Here is a 14,798-nt window from a genome sequence, read left to right on the forward strand (position 1 = left end):
AAATAACTAATGAACTCAGCATATTCACTTATTTTAAATGTCATTCTAGTCTATAGAGTTTTCTAGTCACAGTCTACAGGCTTGTGCTGCTGAAAGAAAAAATAGTTAAACAGAAAGGAGTGGTTTTCAGGTAGTTTATTGCATGAACTTACAGGACAGAATTGCTTATATGGACAATCATAAAAACAGCCTCTACAGTAATGCTGACTAAAAGCAATTTACTCATTTGAAGCTTATGAATGTAAAACTTCTGTTAAACAAAAAGCCAGGCTCAGGTTCAACGGGATTTAGTTTTGAGAGCAAACACATTAAAACAGATGTATTTTTAGTAAAAGGACTAGGATAGGGACCTGGCTGAGCCAAAAAGATGTTTTATGACAAGGTACTCAACCTACCTGTGTCTCAGGTTTCCCAGGAAGATAAGGAGGATAATAGCCTTTTTGCCCTTACACAGGATTGTGAAGCTTAACTCATAAAGAGCCTTATCCAAAGCCATTAAAGCCAATAGAAATCTCTCATTGACTTCAATGAGCTTTTGTTCAGGTCCTTTACAAGACAGCTGAAAGACTGCCATTGCCTTCAAGCCCTAATTTTATAAAGCTCTTTCATATCCTTAGCTTGGAGGCATTTGGAAACATTGAAATGTAGTAATGAGAGTATTATATTTACCAAAGAAATACCCATAAGATAAAATTGAACTTTTTTTTTTTTTTTTTTCAATTCTGAGAACACTATTCACTACTGCATGTGTGTACATCCAGGAGTAAATATATACACACACCGGTTATTGTACGCATTTATTAATAACTGTTTCTCAGATACCCTTACATGTTGGTTGCATTACCATTTCTGCACTGCTGGATGCCAACTCTACACATTCAATCTGAACAAAGTGCAGTTTATAATGACTTTTCCCGTGATTTAGCCAGAATGTCAGATCCAGAATATAAATTGTCACTTTGTTTTTATGCTGGTATTATCCTGGCTGTGCAAGCAAAGACAATAACTGATCTAGCATAAAGTTAACCTTTTAAAATCTTTAAGAAATTTGAAGCAGCAGAGGAGTTTAATACTTGATCAATTCTTTATAATGCGTCTCCTACATTTCTGATCTAAGAAAGCAGAAGCATTGCCAGGAACAGTACTGTTATATTTCCTATGCTGTCAAACTACAACCTCATAGTAAAAAGGCCCCCCAAAACAGGAAAATTACCAGAACTAAACCCAAAAACTTTAGAGGAACTTAAATAAGTGGTATCATAATTATTACATTCCCATAGTATGCCAATCAAGGAATGCTAAGCTAATATCATAAAAGCTTGACTTCATCCTAGAATAATTTGAAAACAGTAACAGCCACTCGAGTAGAAATCTCTACTCTATTCCAGGTAGTTGAAATAAATTTCCAGCGATATGTAATATTTTTATCCCCTTAAATAACAGTAGAAAGATGCAAGTTCTCTGACTATTTATTGGCTGCTATTCAAAACAGCTATTTTCAGCATTATGAATGGCTGACAGGACATATTTCCAAACCTGAAACACCACAGTATCAAAGCAATAGTATTATATAACACCTGCCATTCTGTATTACACAAAGCCTTTTTTTTAAAAAAAGACAACGTAAAATAAGCATGCACTACTTACTTTAGTCCAATATTCTGGAAAGATAATTAATATTTAAGTTTTGATCATATAGAGAGTTAACAGCATTTCTAGTTCAGCCCTACACACAGAGGTCCTGTTATTTTTGTAATATCAGTTAAGGTATTAATTTTATTCAAAGACTCGACTAAACAGAAAGAAAATATTAAACCTTTACAAACCTTAGTTAAAACACTTTGCTTTTATCTACACACTTCAGGAAAATGTCTCTATATGCCTTAACATTCCAATTTCAGTCCTATAAAAACCATGCAATAACAAGAGATAATATAATTTATTTTATAATACTTTAATGAACTAAGTAAAGATAATTTAATCTGCCAAGGTTTTACATTTTAGAAATTCATATCTCTCCAAAGGTGCATCTAATTTAGAACTTGATTGGTACCAGGGTTTTTGCTTTATCAACCTAACCCATTAGGCCATTACACATATTGGTATTCTCCAAGAGAAAAAATTATTCTAACATCTGTTCTCAATCTGTTTTTCCATAATTTCCTTTTATGCCCCATGTAACTCATTAAGCTCATCTACAAAACATTACTGTGTCTGTCTACACTATATACGCCTTTCTACTATAAGACTGCAGGAAAATTGAAAAAAATGGTAGCCTCCATCATAATCCACTTTAAAAATACACTATTTTTACTGAATCTTTTGATCCAAGAAAATATACCTGGTATTGCAAGTCAGAATTGTGACACACATAACATTTAACCTAATCTCTTAGTGACATATTACAATAAACTGAGCAAAATGGGTTCATGTCTTACCATTGTGCAGCTTGTTCCTTATGACTGCTGCAGTCTTATGAGAGAAATGTGTTTAAGAAGAACATACCTTCTGAATGGCTTGAAGAGAATGATTTTAATATTTTAATTCACTTGTGCAAATGATCTGCAGAGTGCAGCAGAAAGAGGGGTAGAAAATGTCCCAGTAACCTAAAATCTAATTTGTGTGTAGAATGGAAAAGAACCTGGAGTCCAGTGTGTCCTTCTAAATACACTTCCATTTTTTTCTTTAGATGAAAATTTTCTACAGTTTCTTATTCTCAAGCTAGTTTCCAGCCCTGTGATCTCTTCTGCCCCCTTTTACCTGCATTCAATGATTGCTGCTCTAATTTAATTTCAGAGGAAAATACCTATTTACAGCTGACTTGCCCATAATGTATTCATCAACACAATACAAAGGTCATTCTTCCTGCAGAAAGCTAAAGAAATCACTGTGAAAAACTACCTTACTAGCTCTGGAAAGGTGCCACTGCTATAAAAAAAGTGACCTACTATCCAACGTTAGCTAGCAGCTGATGACTAATGTGAGGTCAAAGCCTAGTGAAGGGGACTTTCTAATATTTATAAGCATCAGTGAATTGAGTAAAAATATGAGGGTATTTAGATTTACCCCAACATGCCGTCTTGCATGAAAGCTGCATGGTGCCTACCTTGAGGATTTTACCCTGTATTAATTTCTCTGTGAGTTGTTGCAAATCTGAAACCAATGCCCAACTGCTAAAGTTTCCCTATGCTCTGAGTCTACACTAGCAATGTATTTGTAAGTGAAAAGAAGATCAGTGCCCTTATGACTAAGATTTATCTTGGGAACAGAGAGTGAGACAGAAAAGGAAAAGCCTACTAGGGGAAGAGAGAGAGACCTGCACAAGGTAGACTGAATTAAATCCTGCAGGAAAGAACCTCTAAAACTAGATGTTAGAAATCTTAGAAGATACTGGCAGGAAAATAGTAATGAAAAACAGCAAGAAATACAAGCACAAAAAAAGTGAGACAAACCAAAAGACAGGCCATGGCATCCCATACTCCAAACCAGACAGTAGGCCTTTTTTGCATTTTTTCCTGAGAACAAATTACTTCACGTTAATAATTGGGCTAAACTTCTCAGAGTCAGTGGGGTGACTTCTGTGTGAAATAGGTGTGAAATGCATAAGAGTGGAAAAAACCCAGCCTTGACAACTCCCTTGTGACAACCAGAGGTTTTTTTAATAATATTAGAAGAGCATTCTCTCTGAAAGGCACATGTCAAAAACCTGCATATGGAATAGGGCAGAAAGGACCTCTATTTCCACAGCACGATGAACAGTTCATGCAGCTATTTCCTATATGCTAGATTAAGTTAAAACAAGAACAGGAATCTACACAAAGTGTAACAAAACCAAAATCAAACCAAAACTGGAGTGCAGAGAAAGCATTTACTGTCTTCCTGATCAACAGATGCACATTTTTACTAGTCAAGAAACAGACTTTTCAGGTCACATTTTGTCTTTATTCAATATGAAAATGGCCCTATACAAAGAAAACTTAAATATTTATTTTTGGGAGAGTTTTGAAATATCTCTACCATCAACCACAGACCAATTTAACAGTTAGCCCTTAATAAGCACAGTTACAGTTTCCTAATTCTTTATCCCAGCACTGGCACTAAAGCAAGACCGAGCTCCCAGGAGGGAACCATTCCAAATTACATCAGCTGGCAACATGTCCTCGGGGAGCATCTGCCAGCTATGGGGAGCTGGCTCACCCTCTGGCTACTCCTCCAGTACATCCCTCCAAATTTAAAATCTCTACCACTTCTCCTCCATGTGGGGGAATGAAAAGGAGTCTTTATTCTTTTTATAATAGTTAAGAGCAAACTCAACCTCTGCTGACCAAGACACTTTATAAAGTCCAACAATGCTCACAAAAATAATAAAAGTACAATCACAATCAATTCATACTTGCTGTGTTGCACAAATGACCCAAGAGACACGCACTGCCTTTCAGTTGCAAAGTGTAAATGATATACAGAGAATTGACTTACCGGGCCAAAAGCATTGCTGTCAAAGCTGTGTCCATGGTGATCACCTTCCACCCAAATATGCCCATGTGGAACTTTCACATACTTCTTTTTGTAACCAATGGTTCTAAAAAGAATTGCAAAAATGGCTCATCAGTTAAAAAGAAAAATTTACAGTGTTTTGTTAGGAAAATTCACATATTTATGGTTTTGGAATTTGACCTTGCATACCATCCAACACTTGCTTAAAAAAATCTGTGCTGAAGTCTTTTAGACTTCAACAGAGCTACTCGAAGTCAAAATATATAACAATTTTGTATGAGCTAGTTGCACTATCAGGGCCTGTTTACTACGTTGTTTTGGCAGAAATCACATCACAACAGGGAATGAGAGGCTTTTCAGTTAAATATAATTAAGGGATTCTTATTTCCATCTCTGTAGTAACAATTCTTTGAACCATCAGATTTTATCTCAGGCAAATGCCAGTGGACACATGTTGCAGTCACATAAAGATATTGTATTGAGAATGCTTTTCTTCTGGGGTAGCATTAGGTACTCATCAGAAATAGTCTGGCATATCTGAACTGGTCTCAGATTCAGAGCTTGGATTCCTGTAAAGCTTACGACCTGGGGGTAGGATTTCTTCAGCTGTAACAAGCTAAACAGGATAGACTTAAAGGAAACCTCTAAGAGAAGGCCAAGTGCTGCAAAAAAAATGACATTGATGATTCAAGCCATTCTGCACAGAAATTCACACTGAAGCAGTGCCTCAGCATGTCCTGATATTACAAAAAATGACAAACTACAGATAAGTCCTAAAGCTGAGGTGCAGAGTATGCAAAATTCCTGTATTTAGTTCCCCAGTAGCTGTCATTTTCACAATTCCAGTCTGCCTTCTACCATACACTTTTGCTTTCTTTCAGATGGCATCTGTTATTGTGCAATTATTCATGCAGAGAAGTGATTTTATCATGCACACTGAATTATTACCATGATGAAGCATTTACAGACAGGACTATGGATAGTGATACCTCTTATTTCATTTTGGATAACCAAGTCTGTCCATAGACAGAAACAGACTTTTGATCTAGCTTGTTGCCTCCAGCTGCTCATCACTTTTCACTGTCTGGAAGATATGCCCCTAAAGCAGCAAGCAGAAGGAGCGCACTCCAGAACTAATGAAAATCAACTGAAGAGAGAAAATCGCCTTCACCAGGAGATTCAGCTGAACTGTGCAACAGCACTGAACAGGGATGTTCACAAGTCAATAGGGGAAAACTGGTTTCGGTGAGGGTTTTTTGGCTTGGGGGGGTGTGTGTGAGGATGTTATATAGACAAGCTAATTAATAATCTGGAGACCATGAAATAATAGATGAATAAGGAATCCTCAAAAGTGCAATTTATTAACTTTATTAGACAAATAAAAATAATTATTTACTTTGCAAGACACAAAATCCAACCAGTGCTTTTTCAAACAGCTTTTTCTGGCAGCTAAAAGTATGAGCATGCCAGAACTATAGTCTAATGGAAATTCTACCTGTACTTTCATTGGAAGTTGAAAAGTTTTCATCTTTCTTTAGAACGGTTTCGTATTACACAGTATTCAAGACTGAGTTCCTAAACTATTAAAAAAAAAAAAAAGCAAAACTTTCCTGAGTTAGTAAATATGTGATTTCGTAAACACAAAGAGTAGTTCTGTAATAATTTAATTATGCAATTACTTCCTCTTTTTTTCCCCCAAGAAATATGGTATACAGTCTGGAGAGTGAAATTATTTATGTTTTGAGATTCCATAATGCTTTGTCCTACTGATAATTTCTTTTATAACGTACCATATGAGACTATATTTTACTAGAAACATGTTTTAAGATATAGGTTGAGAGAAGCTGGCCATTAATTCTGTTCTGTCTGATTTGACACTCTGAAAATTATTAAATTAGTATCTTCCATCAGTGATAAAGGCAAACAATAGCTCCAAAAATCTTTAATTTTCTCTTCCATTCATCTTCCTGAATATAGAAGAGTAGATTGTGATAAAGTTTTCTACCTTTACAGACTTCAAGCACAAGACTGAATTTCACCCAGAAGGCTGAAAAGATTTGAAAGTTAATTCTGCTGACATGTTTACTTCATAAATGTCAGGAAAATAATATGGTAAATGCCAGTCAGCGACTCCATCTCAGACCAGACACAATCTCCTACCCCCAAATAATCTCTTCCTTTATCATGATTAGGAAATCACTAACAGGAAGGCAAAAAAAGAAAAGAGAAAAAAAGAAAAGAAAAGAAAAGAGAAGAGAAGAGAAGAGAAGAGAAGAGAAGAGAAGAGAAGAGAAGAGAAAAGAAAAGAGAAAAGAAAAGAAAAGAAAAGAAAAAAGAAAAGAAAAGAAAAGAAAAGAAAAGGAAAGAAAAAAGAAAAGAAAAGAAAAAAGAAAAGAAAAGAAAAGAAAAGAAAAGAAAAGAAAAGAAAAGAAAAGAAAAGAAAAGAAAAGAAAAGAAAAGAAAAGAAAAGAAAAGGAAAGAAAAGAAAAGGAAAGAAAAGAAAAGAAAAAAAGAGAAAAGAAAAGAAAAGAAAAGAAAAGAAAAGAAAAGAAAAGAAAAGAAAAGAAAAGAAAAGAAAAGAAAAAGCTTTTGCAATAAGTACTTGGAAACAAAAATGGAAAAAAATTGGTCTGCACGGACAGGTCTTGCAGAGGTTTGCAGAGACCCTGTGAAAATAGAAAGGTTTAACACAGGTGTATAGTGTGTTCTTTAAGGCCTAAGGCAAAAAGAAAAAGATTACAGAATGCAGTAATTATCAGTGGTTCTTTTTATTATTTCTACAACATAGGAAAAAACATATTTCTTTACTACTCTTGAAATAACCGTCATAAACCAGAAAAATTTCTACAATTATGCAAAAATAAAGTCTCTTACAGTGATTAAAGAGGAATTATGTACAAATTCTCATATTGAAAAAGCAGATGATTGTACACAAGAAGGTTTGACTTAGAGGAAATAGAATTAAAATTGATGATGTTAATAAATGTATTAAGGGAATAGGGGAGAAAAAAAGAAATGGAAAAGAAACAGAAGCAGCAGTTCTAATTACCTACTTTAATAGATAGAACTGATACTGCATGGATAAATCCCTCTGTAAGCTCAGCAGATAAATGTAAAACCTTCTGCCATTTCATGTATAGGGTATATAAATCATCAGATTTTTCCCACATGTAGGTCCAATAGAAAAAAAGTCAAGATATATCATAAACAATCAGTACCTGTATACCCATGAAGAAAAGAGAGGCAAGAAAATCTATTTTTCTAAGACAATGCCTTCAAAATATTACTCTAGTATTTGCATAGGACAGTTATCTAGGGACTCTGCATTCACTTTAGCAATCCTCCTGCAAAAAACTGTCCTGTGGAATGCAAGTGAAATTTAAAAACAGAGTTTTACTTGAGGTTTTACCTGCATGAATCAGTAACAAACTGCAGCAATAAGCTCATGTTACAGTAAATTGGATCATCCATTACTTAATATTGTTTTTAATTGTCAAAATAATTTCATTGTTGAATTACTTCACAACAGATCAATAAACCATTCATGCAAGCAAACCAGGCTACAGGCTTCAGAAAGCCATATGCAGTTAATGACAGTAGGTTATTTTTAATTACTGTTACAAAGACTATGTTGACTTTTTTTAAGAACAAAAAAAAGCCAGGCTTGTAGTTTCCTCTCCTATGAAGAGGGCACAAATTGTCTCATAACCAAAATTAGTCACTAACACTGCTCCTCTCTCACATGAATCTTGCAGAAATTAAACAGTTTAATCTCTGACTTAAATTGCAAGGAGGAGACCACGTGTGTGTGCTACATTGGCAATATGGCTCTTGCTCTAAATGTACAAAGTACCATTCATTCATTTCACCAGCTAACCATTTTAGCTAGACATGCTGAAAGAAAGCTATTACCCCTCTTTTTGTGCAATCCTACAAGGCCAAATTACTAACACAAATTATACAACATCATTTCTGATAAGAAAGAGAAGTGTTGACTCAATCCTTTTTCTTAAGGATAGCTTTGCAAGCAACTGCCATCCACTTTTTAGATTTAGGACCATGTAAATATTTAACAGTTTTAAGTATAATGATTGATACTTCTGTGAAAAATTAATACAATATAAAATGAAAAATGACATTGGAATGCTACTAGCACTCTTCAACAATGACAACAACAAACCCTAAAATCCTCAAGCCAAATATCAATTAAAAGCACAATTAGCTCATCAGGAATTTTACATCAACTCCTTCTGAGAGGCTTTTGCTACAAAAGAAATGCAGTTAATAATGTACTGTATATTTTGAAAGTAATGGAAAAAAATATTTTTCTTTCTTAGTCTCACTTCTCTGACTTTGCCTGTAATCTTGACCTCTTTGTTAGCTCCCACACATGAAGTATTTAATTAAAATTAGAAGATGTCTGAATGAATTCTTAGGAGAACAATTGGTGCAAGTAATAATTAACTTAGTATTTGTTAATTTCATATCTAGTTCATTAGCATGAGTTATAATTACTGAACAATCTTCTAAATTTCAAGAGTAGTCTTAAAGAGTAGTCTTTCACTTTCTGAAACCTACTACCTTTGAAGTAAATATAAATAAATACTGTTTAACATCTCATACCCTTCCCATTTTAAAGGTTCACTTTAGGAATAGCACAGGCAAAGACATTAAAATACCCAGGTTTCAATACATAGTATTCTGATAAAAACCATACTGGTGTGTGCAAAAAATTATTTCAGGTTTTACTGAAGTCTTTGACAGGTTAGTAATAACCACCCATGCTACTGTTGCTCGAACCATAGTTAAACTCTCACTAGCTTAAGAGCAGAGTCTATGAGAGTTGCAATAATTTTCTTGATCAGAACGTAATGGAATTATATTTATATTTTTAGTAATTTTTACAGAAATTGGTCTGAAATTCTGATTTTTTTTTTTCTTACATCTGAGGTACATTTTGAACCTTTGCAAGGTTTTTTTTCTCCATGATTTAATAATTAACAGATGTACTTATATCTATCCTTGGCTAAGAAATAATTTCAATCTTGACAGTCAAAAATGAGCTCTATATGGTACTCTAACCACCTGCCCACAAGCAAGAAAAATCTGCTTTTGTAGGATGTGGTACCAGTGCCAAAGCAAGCAACTTGGCTCAGCTAAGTTGGATGAGCAATGATTGCCTTCAGTTTGATTTGACCTTGAGAAATCAGAAGGTGTCAGCAATCTGCATACCTTTTGGTGTCATCAGGAAACAGACACTGTAGATAATTTCGTCTCTTTGCACAGGAGAGAATAAACAAATACAAATGCTCTTGTAAAATAGGTAGTCTCCATCATACTTCAAGAGCAACTTTTTCCACACAACATAAATTGCTGTACATGTAAGTTTTCCACATACATACATCTTCATCAAATTCACAGAATGAAAAAATAGTAAGATATTCAATTTCAGGTGACACCCAGATCCCAAGACATGAACCTTATTGTAATATATCACGTAAATTGTATTAGTATCACCACAGGGAATCCTCCACGTGACACTAAACACCTTCCAGCCCCTAAGAAATCTCCTTTTTCTCTTCCAACACACACATACAGCCATCTGTGTCTTTTTACTTCAATCCTTCCCTTACATACACTGTACTCCTTTGACCACAAGCTGTCATTTAAATCAGTTACTTTTAGAAGACAGGGTTATGTATGTGAAGCAACTAAATTTTTTTTTTTTCTGAAGGGCAGGTTAACAGACTATGCATAAGAGTATGTCAATAGGTTAGGGAATGTTCCCCGGTTGTGTGCAGCTATTAGCTTTTGCCTCAGAGCTGAAACATGTTTTCCCTAAAAGCTGCAGATCAGTCAATTATTGAGAGGCCCAACTTTAAAACATGTATCCGAGCTGAGTACCGGGAAAGTGCTGGAGCGGACCTCGTGCTTGGGATGCTGCTTCTGGAGCACTGCCAGATCTGAAATATTGAGAAGGGAACCCCAAAAAGAAGACACACCGGAATGACAGGAATGACAGAATCTGAAACCAGAGACTGACTCAGCGAGATTAGGAGCAGCCGTTACAGAGGCAGAGATTTCCTTTGCCTGTACTTGGGCGAATTTTTGAGCATCTTAACCTTGTTGGTTTCACCTTTTGCAAGGAAAGATTTTGAAGTTTCAGGGAAAATGAAGAGTAATTTACTGGTGTCCTCATTTGAACAGAAATATGAAAAAACCACGACCTTTTGTAATAAATAAGATAAGCAGTTACAGCAAGCAAGATGCCAAACTGCAAATGGGATCTCTTTTTTCCCAGCTAAAGCATTCCTACCAAACTGATGCACCAGTGCAGGTTCCTATGACTCAGGAGTCCTAAGAATAAGTAGAAGTCTGATATGGAAAGTATGGGAGATGGTTGTAACACTGTTTTATTAATTAGATAATTTCTCATAAAGCATGTCATTCTAAACAAAATAATTATTTAGCCATTACTTGCTTCACCAGCTTCTTCAAAATAGCAGTTAATCACTTTTAAAACATACAATATTCAGGAAAGTTACTGGCTTTCAACTTAAATTAAAAAGCAGTCTAATCAGATACTGATATTTATACTTTTTGCCAATTACCTGCTGTGTGAAAGTTAGTTAAATTTTAAAAAGCATGCATCATGTATTGCATCAGGTAGCTTTTAAACTATATTTCTACCAGATGGCTATATCACACTGAGTGAGGTACACAAATATGATTATATCACTGTTTTGTAGGACAGCGCAATGCGGCCAATTACGCCATAACATTTTGAAAACAGAAGAAATGTAGTCATGCAAAATTTTGTATTACTAATGCAGCTGTCCTTTATACGAGTTGATAGAACCTAGATCTCACTTTCAGTAGGGCTTTCTTTATACTACATTGGCAGAGCAATGAGAACTGAGAATATTAATTCTAAGGCCAGAAGATACCAATGTGATGACCCAGTTTGAAATACGGGGAAGTACAACCTTTAGGCTTTCAAGCAGTAATTAATGCAGTGATTATTGAATAATTCACTATTAATGGACATCTGAAGCATGCACTGTTAAGTTAATTTAGAGTTTCCATTATTTTATGTCAAGATTTGCTTTATAAATTATACTTGCATTACAAAATATTTGATATTTTTATTATGTATTATAATTACTACATACTGCTAGTTTCACAGACATATGACTAGGCGAAAAGAATTTCATGTGAGTAAACACATAATCCTAAGTTAAGTGTTCTAAAACGCTGCCATCCAAAAAGCACTCTGCTTTTATAAAAATGGGAATGAAGATAACTTTGATGCGCCCATGTCAGTGATAGGGAGAAATTATTTATAGTGCCACATTACAAACAGGTAGAGAAGCTACTCTTCAAAGTTTAGCATGATAAATTTATCTTGTCAAAGACTTATCTCCCCCCACCAAAAGGGAAAGTTAGGAAAGTATGGAAATCTATTCTGTACATCCACTTGTATATTAATAGCTTTTTTTTTTTACATATGACTTCATGAACCACTTATTCTCTGCAAGCTTCATTCCGATCTATGTATTTTTTCGTCTATTTTATATATATACAGTTAAATAGATATATGAAAATACACATCACCCACATCACATATACATTAAAATAAAATCAGGTTTCTTAAACTATATGACTAACTTCTGACCCCATATATTCTTCCTCAATGCAGTCCTCTGCTACCTTTAAGATGGGTCTCATTATATCATCTCACTTTTTCTTAAGGCACACCAAACTACCACCTAATTAAACTACATCAATTAGATTAAACATGTTTGTCTGCATACCAGCTAGCTATAGAAACAAAAATTGAATTAGAAAAACTTTTAAACACTTTATAAAATATATCTGATAGTTTGTATAACAAGATTTTTAAGTCAACACTATTTACAGTTAATCAAGTCCAGACAACATATTACTTATACTTGTTTCATTTCGCAGTATATGGCACCATTATTGTTACCATATTTGGATGAAAGTACTGCAAATAATACAGATTAATATACAAGATTGCCTACCAAACTTTCCATTTTATTAATGAGATTCATCAGATTTTGCCTTCAAGTGTTTCAGTAACTGAGTTTTTTTCTTTTGTAAAATAACCGGTCTTTTGTTATTGCTAAATCTGTAAATGAAAATATGCCAACAGTGTGTAGTGGTTTAAGCCCAGCCGGCAACAAAGCACCACGAAGCCGCTCGCTTGCTCCTCCACTGCTGGCCCTGGTGGGATGGGGAGGAGAAAATACAAGGAAAACTCATGGATCGAGACAAGGACAGGGAGGGATCACGCACCACTTACGGTCACAGGCATGAGACAGACTCAACTTGGGGAAGAAACAAAATCAATTTAATTTACTACCAATCAAATCAAAACAGGATAATGAGAAGTAAAACCAAACCCTAAAACACCTTCGCCCCACCCCTCCATTCTTCCTGGGCTTAGCTTTGTTCCCGAATTCTCTCCCTCGTCCTCTCCAGCGGCGCAGGGGAACGGGGAATGGGGGTTGGGGTCAGCCCATCATACCTTGTCTCTGCCGCTCCTTCCTCCTCAGGGGCAGGACTCCTCACTCCTCCCCTGCTCCAGCGTGGGGTCCCTCCCACGGGAGACAGTCCTCCATGAACTTCTCCAGCGTGGGTCCTTCCCACGGGCTGCAGTTCTTCACGAACTGCTCCAGCGTGGGTCCCTTCCCCGGGCTGCAGTCCTTCAGGCACAGACTGCTCCAGGGCGGGCTTTCCCATGGAGCGGCGGCCATCTTGGGGGGCATCCATCCCCCTGCTCCGGCGTGGGCTCCTCTCTCCCCGGGCTGCAGGTGGGCCTCTGCTCCCCTGCTCCCCTCCGTGGGCTGGGGGGGGACAGCCTGCCGCCTCCCCACCGGCTGCAGGAGCGTCCCCTCCTCCGGCACACCTCCTCTCCCTCCTTCACTGACCTCGGGATCTGCAGGGGGGTTCCTCTCACATTCCAATCCCACTACTCACTGCAGGTTCCCCTTCTGAAATCTGTTCTCCCAGAGGCGCTACCACCATCGCTGATGGACTCAGCCTTAGGCCAGCGGCGGGTCCCACTCGGAGCCGGGGAAGCTTCTGGCAGCTTCTCACAGGAGCCGGCCCTGCAGCCCCTTCCCCTGCTACCAAAACCCCGCCACACAAACCAAAACACAGTGTTAAAGGCCTTTCTGCAAAACTTCTTCCACTTATTCTAGCCGTCTAATGAAATAAATGTACGTGCCACTACGGTGCATATTTATCTAAAATGATAAAATGATTGAAAGGACAAAGAACAAGGCAGCTCATCCACTAGAGATATTAGCCTCATTTCAAGCCTGAAGTTCTCTTGATTACACCCCATTTTGTACCAGACAGAGCACTGTAACAGAGAAGAGACTAGAAATAATTATAAGACAGAAAAGATGAGAGATCATTGCTTATGAGAATCACAGAATTTATGGGATCATTGCTATGAGCAAAGGTATCCTTGACAGATCAGTTTCCCAGCAAAAGATGTTAATCATACCTTTGAATCCAGATATATTTGATGAAAACACACCAAAGACTTAGACTGCAAAAGGAAGGTGGAATCATTGCTTCTAACTGCTTTAATATCACATAATTTTGCAGATAATTGCTCAAATTTCTGTTCAAGGCTAATTTAAACACAATTCATTTTTATGTTCTGTTTCTTCCTTCCTTTCCTGCATTTTCAAAATATCCTGAAAACACTCAAGTTTTTTAATGAGTAAGCAGCTATGGAGCTGCTATTGCTTTATACGATCAATGTATATGATACAATATGCTCTTTATCTCAATGTGCTTCTCCTCCATATATCTCTTTCTGGAGAAGTTTTTCATTATTTCCACAATTCACTAAGAATTTTTCCCAAGGCTATAATTTCATTTAATCATGACAATAACTATATGAGGCGATAACATTTCTAGATCGTATTTTACCTTCTTTACATATTCTACTCTGTGCTTTAAAGATATGTTGCATATCGAGGGCCTGGGTTTTGCTCCCCATTTGATACTTCCACCTATACGTATATATTCACATCACTGGGTGTGAATATACACATCTGGACTCGATGATCTTAAAGGTCTTTTCCAACCTAAATGAGTCCATGACCACAAAGGTCTGTTACACAGGCAAGCATTCTGTGAGTTGAGTTGAAAAAGCTACAGCTACCAGAAGTTATTTTCTAGGTCTTGTGAGTAGTAGAGCTGCAGCAGCAGTATCGACCAGCAATGCCAGGCGATCTGGATTTTGAGGAAATAATTTCTCC

The 14,798-nt window shown here is 36.4% G+C and overlaps 1 protein-coding gene across 5 annotated transcripts in view; it reads right to left on the reverse strand.

Moving 5' to 3' along the window:
* The window catches only part of IMMP2L (inner mitochondrial membrane peptidase subunit 2), a 466,489-nt gene that overhangs the window by 95,778 nt on the left and 355,913 nt on the right, over positions 1–14,798 (reverse strand). For all 5 annotated transcript variants that reach the window (XR_012654631.1, XM_075059111.1, XM_075059110.1 and 2 more), the window contains one exon: positions 4,477–4,579. Coding sequence is in view for 4 of the 5 variants with exons in the window: in XM_075059111.1 (XP_074915212.1) it covers positions 4,477–4,579 (103 nt within the window). In the remaining variant the exon portion in view is untranslated. The remainder of the gene's footprint in view (positions 1–4,476; positions 4,580–14,798) is intronic.

The sequence above is a fragment of the Buteo buteo genome, chromosome 28 (assembly GCF_964188355.1).
Source record: "Buteo buteo chromosome 28, bButBut1.hap1.1, whole genome shotgun sequence".
Lineage (NCBI taxonomy): Eukaryota > Metazoa > Chordata > Aves > Accipitriformes > Accipitridae > Buteo > Buteo buteo.